Here is a 14,489-nt window from a genome sequence, read left to right as displayed (position 1 = left end):
TGATAAAATGATTTTTCCCAAACAATGCGACTGGTTTTACTGCCCTGATCACATCAGCTGTGTGATCTACAAACGAATTCGTTGAAACAATAGGAGAAAACATAAAAGACATAGATCCATAGTGAGATGTGTAACGATTTTGGCAGGATGAGTAAATGAATTCATAAATACAATAAAATCTTCAAAAATACAATGCCCCCCCCCCTTAATACCCCGTTAATAGAAATATATTGCTGTTTGTGTTACAAAATAGACGATTTTTTAAATGTTACTATAAACAGGAAAAAATGTGTTTTTAATTCAGTGAAAAGTTGTTAAAGGATTGTGTTGCTTTGTGTAACACTAAGGTAACAACTCATAGCAAAATAAACACTTTAGGATTATATATACATAACTCGACCCGATAACATTATATATAAATAACTCGACCCAATTTATTTTTGTCGAGCATGTCTCTAAAATCACGTCCCCTGCGAGTCTGACACTCTAGCAAGTGGAACTGTCATACATGCCCCTTCCAGCCCCAAAAGGGTTAATGCCTCCTTCTGCTGGGGGATACACTGGATTTCATTGAGTAAAAGGTAATGTAATTAATGGCAGCGAAAAGCGATCATATCCACGCCGCTGATACAACACGTTATGCTCTGCGTGGAACTAGCCACATATTAAAATCATGAACCACGGGCGAGCTGTGGACTCGCGTACAATGCCTTGAGTGGTAGGAGCCATCAGACACGCCTCCCCGACACCCACGCAAAGCTGCTGATTGGCTCCTGTGCCCAGGAGAGCCTCCGCTGTGTCCTGCCCCCGGAATAAAGCAGGATCCACCCTGCAACAGGTAGCATCCCGTGCCTGCTAACACTCGGGTTACGGCAGGCACTTAGCGCTGTGGCATCTTGCCCTCCCCCCAACTCCATCACATCGTATCTGATCGCACCCCTTTTATTGCCCGTGCCTTCTCGTTGTGTGCTTTGGACGCTTTTACCCACAGACCTGGGTATAAGGATACCGATCTATGGCTACTACGGTGATGCCCATGAGTGCCAGGCTGGGTCGCTTAGAAGAGCCTATTTTTACTCAGCTAAAGCCCGTCATTGGGGGTGCGGGGCACTTCCAGTCCGCTGGGCATCCTTCATCAGGAGTTGCCATGTTTGTAGAAGATATGAAAGGTTCGCGGATCTTGCCCGATGACATGGTGCAGGTAAGATCTCCTGCTTGGGGCAGCATGTGCCGGGCTTCTCTGTGATAAACAAGCAAGCGGCTTGGTATTCGGGGATCCCGCTTTGTATTGGGGGATAAAAAAACATGTGGCAAACTTTGTACAAATTTGGCAGCGATCTGCAGTAGGCGCATCCTGGCGATCAGTGGGTTAATAGATCGCATTTAACCTAATGTTGTATATACTGCCGGGGTCTAATCAGCTTGTGGGGGCCACACGAGCTGCGCCTCTAGTTCTAGAACAAGCCCAGCGTCATAACTGTCTCCTCTCAGATGGGGGCTAATACTAATCTGCACCGGGTACAGACCAGAGCTGCGCTGTTTTGGGTGGAGGATCAGCGGGTTATTTGTGGCAGAAGGTGTCAGTGGGGGCTGCTGAGTGCTGGGAGTCGGATTGGGAGCAGCTGCCTGTCGCCCCCACACGCAGGGCAGAAATAAAACTGCTTCGGAAAAGGGATCCACATGCAAACAACAGCTGGGCTTGCTAAAAGCACAAGGGGGCTAAACCACAAAGTGAGTGGGCCACTTCCAGCCAGGTTTGCTTGCAGGATTCGTGTAGCTTGAGTCAGCAGGGTGCTTGTTTGTATGCCCAGGCTGCCCATTAGATGGATGCCATAGATGTGTTCTGTGCCCCTGTGCATGTGATAAAATACACGTTCCTCTATAGCGAGTGCTTTGATCTTTGATACTGAATCATTTTATAGCTTGAGTCAAGCCTTGTCCTGTTAATGTGAAAGCTGCAGGCTCTGGTTAATAACAGCAGCTACATGAAACTAGCCCAGAGGTGTATGTGTGTGTGTGCGTGTATGTGTGTGTGCGTGTGTATTTCATTTTTTTATGGCGGCGGTGTTATTATCTATGGGAGATTTCACATGAATTAGTACACTTGTTTTTCCGTTTGTCAGATGATTCATTTTGGGGAATGCTAAAGGGATTAGGAATGACCGGAGCTTTTACATTGGAAGGGGGAATGTTGCATTTGTTCATTGAAGGGTACATGGTAAATGTTTTGCTGATGACTGTGTTGGTAACCTGTCAGTTTACAGCCCACAGCCGCCCACTGCAATCCTCCATGCACCGTTTCACACCTATTTAATATCGGCATGGGAAGGCAAATTGTCAGATCCGTCTGATGTATTCATTAAAATATAAATTCTGTAAAGCTCCGGCCAGCGGAATAATGGTACAAGGCTATCGACTGAATCTTTAAAAATAATTTTTAACATTTTCCCGCTAGTAACGGGGCACGCCTGGAATATGTGATCTGTTATGGTTCCCTTAAAATTTACTTTAATATTGTAGCATAAAGAATGCGGATTTTGTTTTTAATATTGCAAGACGCATTACAATAAAACCCATTTGTACCGGAATTTTTGGGTATTTCTCTGCATATATGTGTGGAAAACCGAGTATTTCTATATGGATTAACTCGTCAACTGTAATAGAATGTATTTGTTGTGTTATCAAAGTCCAGATAAAATGATTTTGCATACCAAGGTCTAGTTCCTCATCTGGGGGTAAGGGATGTCTTCAAGTTTCATTATTTTACTTTATCGGTAAATATTCTATCCTCTCTTTTTACAGACCAGATGTGAAATGGAGAAGTATCTTACGCCTCATCCTCAACAGGTTAACATTACACAAGAACAAAAGAAGTACAGGAGAGATAGTGCATCTGGCATTGACCAGTTCTTTAATGATGGTGATGGACTGCCTTACAGTATAAATATGAATGTCATCCTTCCGGACATCACTTACCTGAGAACAAATCTATATAAACCCCCTAGACCGTCTGTGACCCATATCAAGACAGAGCCTGTCTTTAACCAGCAGAGTGTGTCTTCAAGTAATCAGTCTCTTCCAGAATTCACCAGCATTTTCAGTTCTCACCAGAACAACGACTTAAATAATATGTACATCAAACAGGAGCTCCCTTCACCAGAAATTCAAATTCCGGCAAACCCTCAGCATGGTCAGTTATATCAGCTGTTGAGTTCTCCTGATATAGATATGTCCAACTCTCCCAACCAGACTTCAGTAATGGACAGTATGAACAATGCATCCATGCCTACAGAGATGTCTTCATTCAACACACTTTCATCTCCTGTATCACAGACTGCAATAAAACAGTTTCCAGGTATTCACCAGTGCTCGTACGGCATGCCCAGTCAATTCCTGCAACAACAAGAAGCAACCTACTTCCCTCCTTCACCCCCTAGCTCAGAACCTGAGAGTCCAGATAAACAGGCTGAACTTCTTCAGACTATAAACCCACCACCCTCATATGCAGCTACCATTGCATCCAAAATGGCTATTCACAACCCAACTTTACCGACAGCAGTGCCTATGGCATCTCCTGGCCTTCAGCCCGTGCGCTACAACAGAAGAAACAATCCAGACTTGGAGAAGAGACGAATCCACTATTGTGACTATCCTGGTAAGACATTAGGCGTGATCAACACATCACTTACCATTGACAACATAACTCGGCATGCCCCCCCCATGAGTATTTTTTTCATGCAGTTCTAGTTCACACTCTTCTGTTATTGATGTACCCGTGTGAATTGGGTGAAGGTGTTATGGAATGAGGCAAGAGTTGAGGTGTAGGTTAGATTGGAGAGCTAAGTAATCTTTTCAGGTTGGGTTGAAGCACTGTGCATTAATTACTTTCTAATTGGAAACCCAAGTGCGTCCTTGCGTATTCTTATATATGTAAATTCCTGTGCAGCTCCTGCCGATATTATTTTATTTGTTTTGTAGCTTTTATGGCTAGCAACCACCAAAACACCTGCCCACAATATTGTTTCTAGAGCATTGAGTAGACCGTCCATTTTTATGGCTGACCTAACAACATATGCCAGGTAGCCATAACTGCATGGGAAAAAAGTGGGCAAGGAGTGTATGTAAGTTTTTATTTTTAATCTTTTCACAGGGTGAGAAACACCTTGAGAAGATTAGGTTATGTTTATGTAATAAAAACCAAGAGGGAAGCATTTGAATAAAAAAGAGAAGTTCCAGAACTAGAGGGCGTAATTTAAAGTTAATGTGAGAAAATTCTACTTTACAGAATAGGTAGTAGACACCAGGAATAGGCTTTCAGTAGAAACACAGTAAATTAATTTAAGATGTGTGTGAATCTATTCTAAAGAATTATATATATATATATATATATATATATATATATATATATATATGTCTAAAGTTAAGGCTTTGTCAAACTGTTCACAGTAGAAATAAATGTTTCATTTTCACATTACCAAAAGCAAAGAACAGACTAACGATAAACCCTTCTGCACTTTCTGATTCTGGAATCTCCCCCAGGTATTTTTAGAATGCAAGAATGCAGATGAATATGTACTGCTAGGAATAACTTTGATAAATAAGGCGGCTTAATAAGAATAAATATACACAGTCATCTGACAGAGTACATCTGTTGTAATGTTAATGAAGGTTTCTGTTTTAAGCTAGCCTTTTCTACACAGTAAGCTGCGGGAATGTTGCTGCCGATATTTTTTGCCCCCTCTATGTATCGTAACGTCGTCTCTCCTTTCACCCGCTGAATGCCAGCTAGCCGATGCAGCTGCAAGCTTCACTGGCAACATAAAGGTTAAATTTGTCCCTTTTTTTGTTGTTGTTGTTGTCATTTAAGAAAGAAATGACCATTTTCTATGATAACATCCAGCATTTCTTTTGTATTTCAGGATGCACAAAGGTGTATACAAAGTCATCCCATTTGAAAGCTCACCTGAGAACACATACTGGTATGTGCATGTATTATTCATTTGAATGCCTGTGTAAATATTATCAATAGACGGCTTCCTTTTTTTGAAGTCGGGTTTGTTTTTGTTTCCATTCTTAAATCACTCATTCATGGCTAATTTTGTCAGATTCTTTGTTCGCTGTGGCAGTAACATTAAATCACCTGGGTTGGTTTTTTATGACCATATACACCAAGGACACCATGGTCAATTTATTTTCTATTACTTTTTTTTTCCACACTGTCCTACTCTTCAACCCATTGACAACGTATAAAATATTTCACCGGAATGAAACCAACCATCTTTCAGTGATTCATACAAGCACATTTTTACACTTTTAATTCATTATTAAACTACTTTAAAGTTGCTAACCACAAAAAGCCTCAAACGCGGAAATATGTATAGGGTCAAGGATTAAGTAGAACATTCATCTCTGAGGTTTTTTTGTTGATAAGGTTGGTCCAAAAACAACGTGCTGCGTAGATCAGTTGTTTCATATGCTTTCCTTGTTGCGGCTTTATAATATAGAACCATTGGTGGACATATAATTGAACTTGCGTATTACCTGTCCGTTCATCCAACGCACTGGCTTGGGTTTGATTACACAGGGATGCGTTTCTTTGGTGGCACCTGACTACTGCCTTCTGTTCCATGGTACATAAAAGGGGAAAAAAGTTTGCCGTAATGAAGCTTGTAAAATCTGAATGAGACCGTTTACTGATAGACGCTTCCAGGTCCCATGTCATAAACTTGTAAATTATAGAGGTGTCATGAAGACAGGTGCATTGGAGTGTAGATTACCCTTCAGGGGAACTACCTAATTCCCTGTACAGATGAGAAGCGCAAAGTCTAGACTTTTTTGGATCCTCCCTCCACTGATCTTCTGTGACCGATAAGGCAGCAGACAGAAGGCATAAAACTGTGACTATGACATCAGTGAGATATGGTGATTATCTAATAAGGTTAATGAAATCAATTCTCTTGAGGCTACATACAGCTTTTGTCAAAAATATTTTGAATTTTGAATGTTTCTTGATGTTTGGCACATATAGAATAACTATGCAAAGTGCAGCTTACCCAGATTCCACTCATACCAACCTTTCCTTCACAACTGTCCCCTGAATTATGAGCTATACAAGGGATCATTTATGTCAGGATGGGACAAGTCCGAGCCACGGGGTCATGAACAAGTGAAGTCATAGAAGTGTTACTGTTGAACACCTTTGTATTAAAAGTTAAGGCGTCTTAAATGTCAGCTTCTTCTTGCAAGTTGTATGACTTCGGCTACTTTTTGATATAGTTTATCTCATACATAGTAGTATCTATGGCTATAAAGAAACACAGATGGGGGTTAAAAAAAAGTCACACTCGCTTTAAACAGTTATTGGGAACAATGGCTAGATTTTTATTAAGTTAGGCCTCTTATCTCCTCAGAAGCTGCAGATAAGGATCCTTTTGGCTTTAATTTGAAGTCTCCACATTAAATTCACATCATTGTTGTGATTGACACCGGGAACCATTAGTCAGCATCCATTTCAAGTCTCTGACTCTTTATTGCCATGGAAGCAAATATCTTGTTTTAAGCAATTCATTTAAAAGGCAAAAGGTTACTATGGAAATCCCAGCTTTGATAAATGAAGCAGTTATCTCTTAACAGCCACTGTAAAAAAATAAAAGCAGTAGAACAAAGGTCTGTTTTGCAGACTGTTACTAGTTACCATGCTAAACAAATCTGTTCCACCAATATGTGTTTTTGAAATCCTAACTTAAACACATTGCCGCAGCGTCTTGCACTGAAACTGGATCGCTGCTTTATCTGTTAACCTTGGCTCAGTCCCGATCATGGCTGATTTATGGGATTATGCTTATTACAAAGCTTCTTTCCATATTTCTACATGTAAAAACGTATTTATGCAAATAGTCTTGCTTTACGTGAGCACTGCCAGAATGTATGACCGCAGTGTGAGCATTGCATGTTTCGTCCTGAAACCAAGCAGAAGTAACACACGTTAGTCAATCGCTTGATGAGAACCTTTTACAGAAGAACAATGTCGCCTTCCTGTAGCTTCATGGTGGATTTGTGTATCAAGATACACATGTAAATTTGTCAACAAACAAAACTGACAATAACATGAACCCACGTTAACCCCTTCACGACACTAAGACATTAGGTTACAGGAGAAGAGGGCCCTCTCCTTTAGAGCTTACAACCTACTTGAGTGAGGATGATTTGATTGTAAGAAAGGTCATGTGGTGGCGAGAAGACCTCAAAGGTGGGAAGAACAGATTCTTTCAGAATGCCTGTTGTGGGTTTGAAGGCATTAAATTGTATTTTTTTCTGAATAGGTGGGTTTTTTATTATTTTTTTTTTTTTTAGTGAGCCGTTCTGAGTTTAAGGAGAATATACTTTGTGTAAAAGCTGAGAGCAGAGTTTGGCCTTAACACGTCTCTGAGCATGACCTTTCTTTCAGTGTCGAACGTAGCTGTGAAAAAGTAACGGATACCCTCTGCTAAGTTTTTTAATTATTTATGGAACAAGTCTACTTCCTAGTGTCTTCTCTAATTAACTTTAACAAGCATTGTTCGACCCCTGCATACAATATACAGATCACAGATATATGACTCTTGGGTTTTCGCTCTGGTAGTTTTTGTTTTTTCCACGTGTGTAACCAATCAATGATTCAGTAGAGTGGCTTTAAGCGGCTAATCTAATAATGTATCTATGCCATTCCATTTACCTTTAGTACGACTCGAAACTTTAAAAACAATCTTTTTAATCTTTAAAACACCACTATTAAACTAAGTTGCCTTCAAAGCAAATCCTAAATTAATAAGATAGTACCATGCAATGCAATTTACCAAAGCTTTGTTTAATATTCTTTAAAAGGCCTTGGGGTATTCAGCAGTCCTGTTTGTCTGGCCAAACTTGTTCTTTAGTAATCGCTGACTATTCAAACGGCATTTTCTTCCTAATCTTCACTTCGCGACAATGCCTTTAAATCACCTGTGAATGATAACCTTGCTTTTACAATCTGTCATTTTTACATAGAATAAAAAGCCCCGAGCAAAGTTTGTCTGCCGTAAGGAGTCAAAACACTTTTAGAATTTCTTTTGTATCAAAAACCCCTTCGTCTTCTCTTATTATTTATTCAGCATTGTTGGTCCTTTCAGGGAGTTTGAATACCTCCTAATAGATTTTGTTTCAGAACAAACACAGCCGAGGTTTAATGTTCATTACCGAGAGCGGCTCCGCTCTGTAGAATTTTGGGATTAAAGTCGGAATATTTTTTTGAGCGGTATCTTGGCAAAATGTGTGAATTTATTTTTATATATTTGTTTTTTTCCTATTTAGAATGAAAAGAGAATAGCAATTTCTGTAAATTAAACTAAACATACAATTGATTTAAATATCATTTAATTTGACTTTATTATATCTGCTGATCCTCAGTGCTATAAGCAGGCTGCCCAGAGGATTTGTCGGACAGGTTTTTTGTTTTTCAATTTTGTGGCAAAAGAAACGCATTCCAATGGTAACAGCGAAATGTAAGGCTACATTGTAATTTATATTCTTGTCTTTTAGGTATTTGGTATGTCTGCATTACTGTGCTCCTTGTTTGTTGGCAGCTGAATTTTAATTATTCCAATGATTTATTGCTATAGCTCCATTGGAGTCACCCATGGCTTCAGGTGTATGTAAACGAGACAGACAGCTGAGCCAGGGAGAACCAGTGAAAAGGGTTAAAAATGTTAGATTCAAACCTGGATTTGCTGGGAGTAATTGTTTGATCCCCAAGTTTACTCTTTAGCTACAGTGCAACTTGTGGGACCAACCGTCAGGTCTTAGTCACACTTGTTGTAACTCTACGTTGTGCTGCACTGACCTTCGACACTTCTATGTATTTAAAACACAACTGGTTTTTTTTACATTTTAGTAAAATAGCCAAAAGTAGAAAGTTTGGTAATGTTGGTTTTTTCTGTCGGTTTGCTAGTCATTGAGGGATAAAGCGATTACTGTTTAGTAGCATATCGTTTTAAGACAAAACCAGAGTAAAAGGTACATTTCCACATACTGAAAGCGTCCGTGTCCAATTAATTTTTCAGAATAATTTCCTTTCTTTAAATTGGCAAGTGTAGCATGGTTGTCCCTGTTGTGACACGGTGCAATTAGCAGTTATATATTACGTATTCCAGGCTACCTTCTTTAAGGAAGAAACAAAAGGTTGTCCCTCTGCTTTGAGTTGGCTGTAGTCTTTCGCTCCCTCTTGTGCATCCCGTATAAAATCAGCTATGTACTAGAAATGTTGTGGTTTTCTTTATTTAGGTGAGATTGTAAGATGGATAAAATCCTTCACAATCATGCATGGAATCAGTATCTGCTTGTAGTAGCACTGATTAGAGTCCATCCTACCACAGAGGCAATTTAGGTGACTGCCTAGGGCACTGGGCTGGTAGACGCTTCCAAAGAGGGTCTTTCCAATGTAAGCAAGCAAGCCCGTGTGGGGGTTGGTGCCAAGAATGGTTTGTGTAGGACCTTGGTCAGATCCTGCCTCAGGTGATCGCAGGAACCTGTTAGACACCCAAACACAAGACGGTCTAATTACACCAATATCTGTTTCATCACTTCCCAAGAGCCATAACCCAAGCGTAGTTGTGTGTTTTCGTGAACTCCTATGTATCGAGTATACACATTTTTATCCAGAAAACAAACTCATTTGCGTATGTTCAGTTCCATTCTGGAAGTATAAAAACCTATATAGCAAACCAGGCTTCAATGACCTCTTGCAGCTTAATGCAGAAGTAGATCTGAACTCTATTTATTCAGAAGTAATAGGCAATGAACGTTAGTGTTTTACGAGGCCACTGAACGTGTGTTTGCTGCACTGCAGAACCCTCTGATCCGCTCAGTAATAAACAAATCTCCTGTTTGCTAGCAGCGCGAGGCATGATATTTCTGGCATGGAGAGTAGAAGCTGGCATGTACTATTTGGCTCCGCGTCGGTACCAGTTTCCTCCATGGTGTTTTACTTGAACAGTGCTGACATTTTAACAAATCCTGGAGACGTTCTTCTGAAGTGGAGGAGTAGCTTCGCTCAGCTTTACAATATTCAGGTTGTTTTGATTCAGTCGTCATGTTCCAGTAACTGAGCTAAAACACATTACTCTTTATAGAATAGTATTTTTCATTTAACACTCTGTAGACATTGCAAAAAGCAGAATTTGTTGGCCTGGCGTCAAATATTTCCTCAACATTGTGTGAATACTGATTCAGTCAACACAGTAAATAAGTTGTGGACTGCACTTCAGCCAAACAGATGATGTGTTTATGCCTACTTTATTTTCTGTATTCCAATCTAGAATAATGCCTAATTAATTTGCCTTTTTAAACACCAAATCTATTTCTATTACTTACATTTTTGAACTAGCTACCGATTACGTGGCAGTTATTTGTTTTATTTAATTTTTATGTTTTGTCTTTATACTCACCTTCATGTCCATGGAGGGACATTTTAGTAAATTAATAAAATGTCTGGGTTTTTAGCGATTATGTTGTTGCCATTTTACTCTAATCTTATCAATTCTTCTTATGGATGCCTTCACTGCTACAACTTTACATCAACCTAACAGATTTTGTGTATATTAAACGTGACCACGACAATGTACAAGTCAGGTAGATGGGCATACACGGGTACTAAGCCATGTGTATCAAATGCAATAATATGTCGGTGACAGTGAGGACCTAATACAAAGAGGGCTATTTTTGCATGTATATTCATAGCGTTAGATATGGATGTATTTTTAGAGGTGTACATGCACACACGAGTATTAAAACTGATTTACACTTAAAGGGCTTGTCCCAAAATAGTGAAACTTTATCTATAAAACTAAGTGGGCCACACCTCATTGAATATGCAATCTGAGATTGAGGATCACAGTTTAGATGGATGATGCTTGAGCCCATCTGACATGCCTGAATTTATTTAAAAAAAATAGATCTGTGCATATTTAGTTGTGTTTCTTGAACTTGTCCAGTTTTTGGGCGCCATGTTTAGTTTTTTATCCTCCTATTTTATTCCATTTTATTTCCATTCAGTTTTTTATTTCCATTTAATTTCCATTCAGAAATAAACCCTCCTTTTGGTGTTAATAATTCAAACCAGTGCAGTATTCTGCCTGTGTCAAATAAACATCTGTTTTTTTAAAATGACAACGAACGGAATGTTGTGTTCGGATATTAAGACATTAGCGTTGAAAAATTTTAATTATTAATTCGTATAATGGTTTTAATTAAGTTGCTGGTGGGTAATTGCTGTACTCGTGATGAATGTTCTGGAGAAAACGTCTAAAACCAAAAATGTTTCAAATGATCAGTTTATGAGATAGGGATAAATATTGTGTGTGGGTTAATGTAGTCAATTCATTTTGATTGATTCACCAGCAACATCCATATGAAATTATAAAGCTTATCTTTTGGGGATTGAGTTTAACACCAACCAATGTGTCACCATTACTGGGCAGCATCCTTCTAGTTTGCCACCAAGGACCTCTTTATCAAGTATTGGGTTGGTTGGTCGTATTCTATGTAACGTAATCCAGCGACTATTGTCACATATTACATACTACGTTTTATTATTCTGTGTATTCAATATTCTGTATTTGAAATAAATTAAAGTAGGCCATAATCTGCAGTTACAACTTTAAACAACTGTAGATGCTTTATACTTAATTCCTTTAATTTGTTATTAATGCAACTATTGTGTAGAGTATCCTTGTTGTCTCACAAAGTGTTAAGGTTTGCTTGTATTACTGGCTTTTCATTCTATATAATGTAGCTCTAGTCGGATAAATATTGAATCACCTCATTAGTCGAGAAATATAATTTGAGAAAACGTCTTGTGCTGAGTATTCCCATGTCATCTATGGCAGACCACTCCATTTGGAAACTGAAACATATGTGTTTATATAAATATATAAATTGTATTTACATGTTTTCAGTTTTGTAAACTTGTCTTATGTTTTTTTTTCTTTGCTTGCAGGCGAGAAGCCATACAAGTGCACATGGGAAGGCTGCGACTGGAGATTTGCTCGCTCAGATGAACTGACACGTCATTACAGAAAGCACACGGGCGCCAAACCCTTTCAGTGTCCAGTCTGCAACCGCAGCTTCTCTCGCTCTGACCACTTAGCCTTGCACATGAAGAGGCATCAGAACTAAGCAGAACTCTTTCATCGAGGCTCTCCTTCTATGCAATTTCCGCTTTACTGCCTCAAAACTGAAATATACCCATGATAGCAAATACCAGTAGGATAATTGCTGCCAGAAATGACTCTTTTAAGCTACATACACTTATCGCAGAAGCAAAAGAACTGGAAAGAAAACGTCTCTTCATTTGATTAGGAGGACATTTGGAAAATACTGTGTTAATGTCAGTCACCAAAAGAACCAGATGATCTATGTATACGTGTGTGTCTATGTATATATGTGTTTGTGTATACTATACATACACACACGTGTTATTCTTTATACTTCACACCACTTGACAATTCACATCTCGGTACAATCTAGTTACATCTCAAAATGCGGGGCCTTTTATGGTTGTTGAGTATTGTTTTGACCAAAGCATTGTCTTTAGTGGCAGTGTTTAGTAAATTCGGTGAGGTCACAGATGACTGCACGCAAAGGACAAGCCATAATTTGTCAACCTTAAAGTGATTAACTTTTATACTTGATCGCGCAAGTACATTTTCTTTCTATTTATTTGACTAATATTGCAGCCTTGGAACAAGCATCTTTTTCATTTTACTATTCTCTTGTTCTTTGTTTTCTTTTTTGTTTTTTTGTTTTTTCTCTTCAAAACAGGGTTTTTGTTTATATTATTAGCAGATTTGCTTTTGAAGCCTTAAGCAGTTCAGTTCCAGCTTTCGTAATCTGTAAAAGAAGTATGCACTGATTTTTACAAACATTATGTGTGTATATAGTCTGGGATTCTTAACATGTACAGTGTTTGTCCCTTGATAAGCTAAAACCTAGTACAGGTACAAAATTACACTAATGATACATCTTTTACGTAGCTTCTCAACTTCTGTCATCATAGTTTATATTGTTTCATCTGTGAATTTAATCCAATATTGGCCATGTATCCAGGTAGAAGCAAATTTGATAGCCAACAGTCTGACATGTTTTATTGGAAACCACACCGGTAGTAGCTCTACAGTGTGACACGACTTAGTCCCTCTTCATATTTGCTTGGCAGCACTACTTCTGAAGCTGTACTCATCTTTACTCATCATGTGCCACTAAAAAGGATCTATTTAGTAAAGGGAGAATTGGCATATAAAAGCAGGTTTCTCTTGAAAGAATGGCTGAGTTGGCAAAGTATGCATAATTTATTTGGTGAAGAGCCTTTGCAGTAATCACGCTGCTTTCGCTATACATTATAGAGGTCAACCAAGCTCTTCCTGCAGCAGATGCTCACTGGGGATAGGCCTTCATAATGTATAGTTGTGCTCTGTGGCTCTGGGTCACTATTACTTGGCACCCGGAATCCACTCTCAAAATTAAGTATCGCCTGCCTTTCATAATATATGAGACACGTCTGATGAACTTGAATTCCAAATCCTAAAGGTCTATGAAAGTGTTTTGTTCCTTAAACCTATAAAAGAGTCTACACATTCTTCCTGAAAACCCGTACTCACCCGCGCTCTATTTGTATTATCTTAACCAAGTCCAGAGCAGAAATTGGTGGGGGTTTTTTTATTGCTATTTTAGAGCTACTGCTCTAAGGCCCCAAAAAGTTTAAAGCTGCCCTCAGTTGTACAGTGCGCTTGACACTTGGTTATGTTAAATTGTATTGGTTTGTCTGAAAATATAACAGGTCATTTTCAAATTCGCTCTCTATATTCAATTTACCGCACTGACATTTTATAGTGGAGTTAACGGTATCTCACAAGGAAATTTGCACTTGGTGTTTTTGCATTTGATTTCCAAAGTCTTCCTTATATTTGTATTCTGTACAAATTCCTGACAGATAAGTATTGCAACCAGAACTCATATATGTAGTTGAGAACTAGTGTTTTAAAAATGCTGTCTTATGTTTAAGGACACAGTAATTTTTACAAGTTACTATGCAGTTTACTTACATATATTTTACGTATCTTGCAGAATTTACATAGAAGTAAGCAAAGGCTTTAATGAAGGTTTGATACAACTTGACATGCCCTTGATATTGCAAAGTTAAAATGCTACATAAAGTGGGTAGGGTCTCAAATTCTCTTATACTGTGTTTTCTCGTCTATTTATTTTATGGTACAAGGTACATTTTTTTTTAAATTGCTATTTTAACTACATTTTGATAAATTAACTTTTTTCATGCAAGTGTACTTTTAAAACTTGTAAATAAATTAAATATGTAAATAATTTTGTAAGAAGCTTTTGATTTGTTTATAAAAGATGTGCATTTTTTGGGGGGGTTGCCCCCCCCCCATTGTTCTTCTGGTACTAATGCCTAGAGGTTC

General features: G+C 38.6%; 1 protein-coding gene across 1 annotated transcript; it reads left to right on the top strand.

Annotated features, from left to right (window-relative positions):
* The first annotated feature begins 875 nt into the window (after positions 1-875).
* KLF5 (KLF transcription factor 5) lies at positions 876-12,341 on the top strand. Its single transcript, XM_053455418.1, has 4 exons — positions 876-1,201; positions 2,803-3,655; positions 4,920-4,979; positions 12,011-12,341. Exons 1-4 carry the CDS (start codon positions 1,016-1,018, stop codon positions 12,187-12,189), a joined length of 1,278 nt encoding a protein of 425 aa, XP_053311393.1. The 5' UTR covers positions 876-1,015; the 3' UTR covers positions 12,190-12,341.
* Positions 12,342-14,489: the final 2,148 nt, after the last annotated feature.

This window comes from Spea bombifrons, chromosome 2, assembly GCF_027358695.1.
Source record: "Spea bombifrons isolate aSpeBom1 chromosome 2, aSpeBom1.2.pri, whole genome shotgun sequence".
Lineage (NCBI taxonomy): Eukaryota > Metazoa > Chordata > Amphibia > Anura > Pelobatidae > Spea > Spea bombifrons.
The sequence above is the reverse complement of the archived record's forward strand: the minus strand, read 5'-3'. Positions and strand labels throughout refer to the sequence as shown.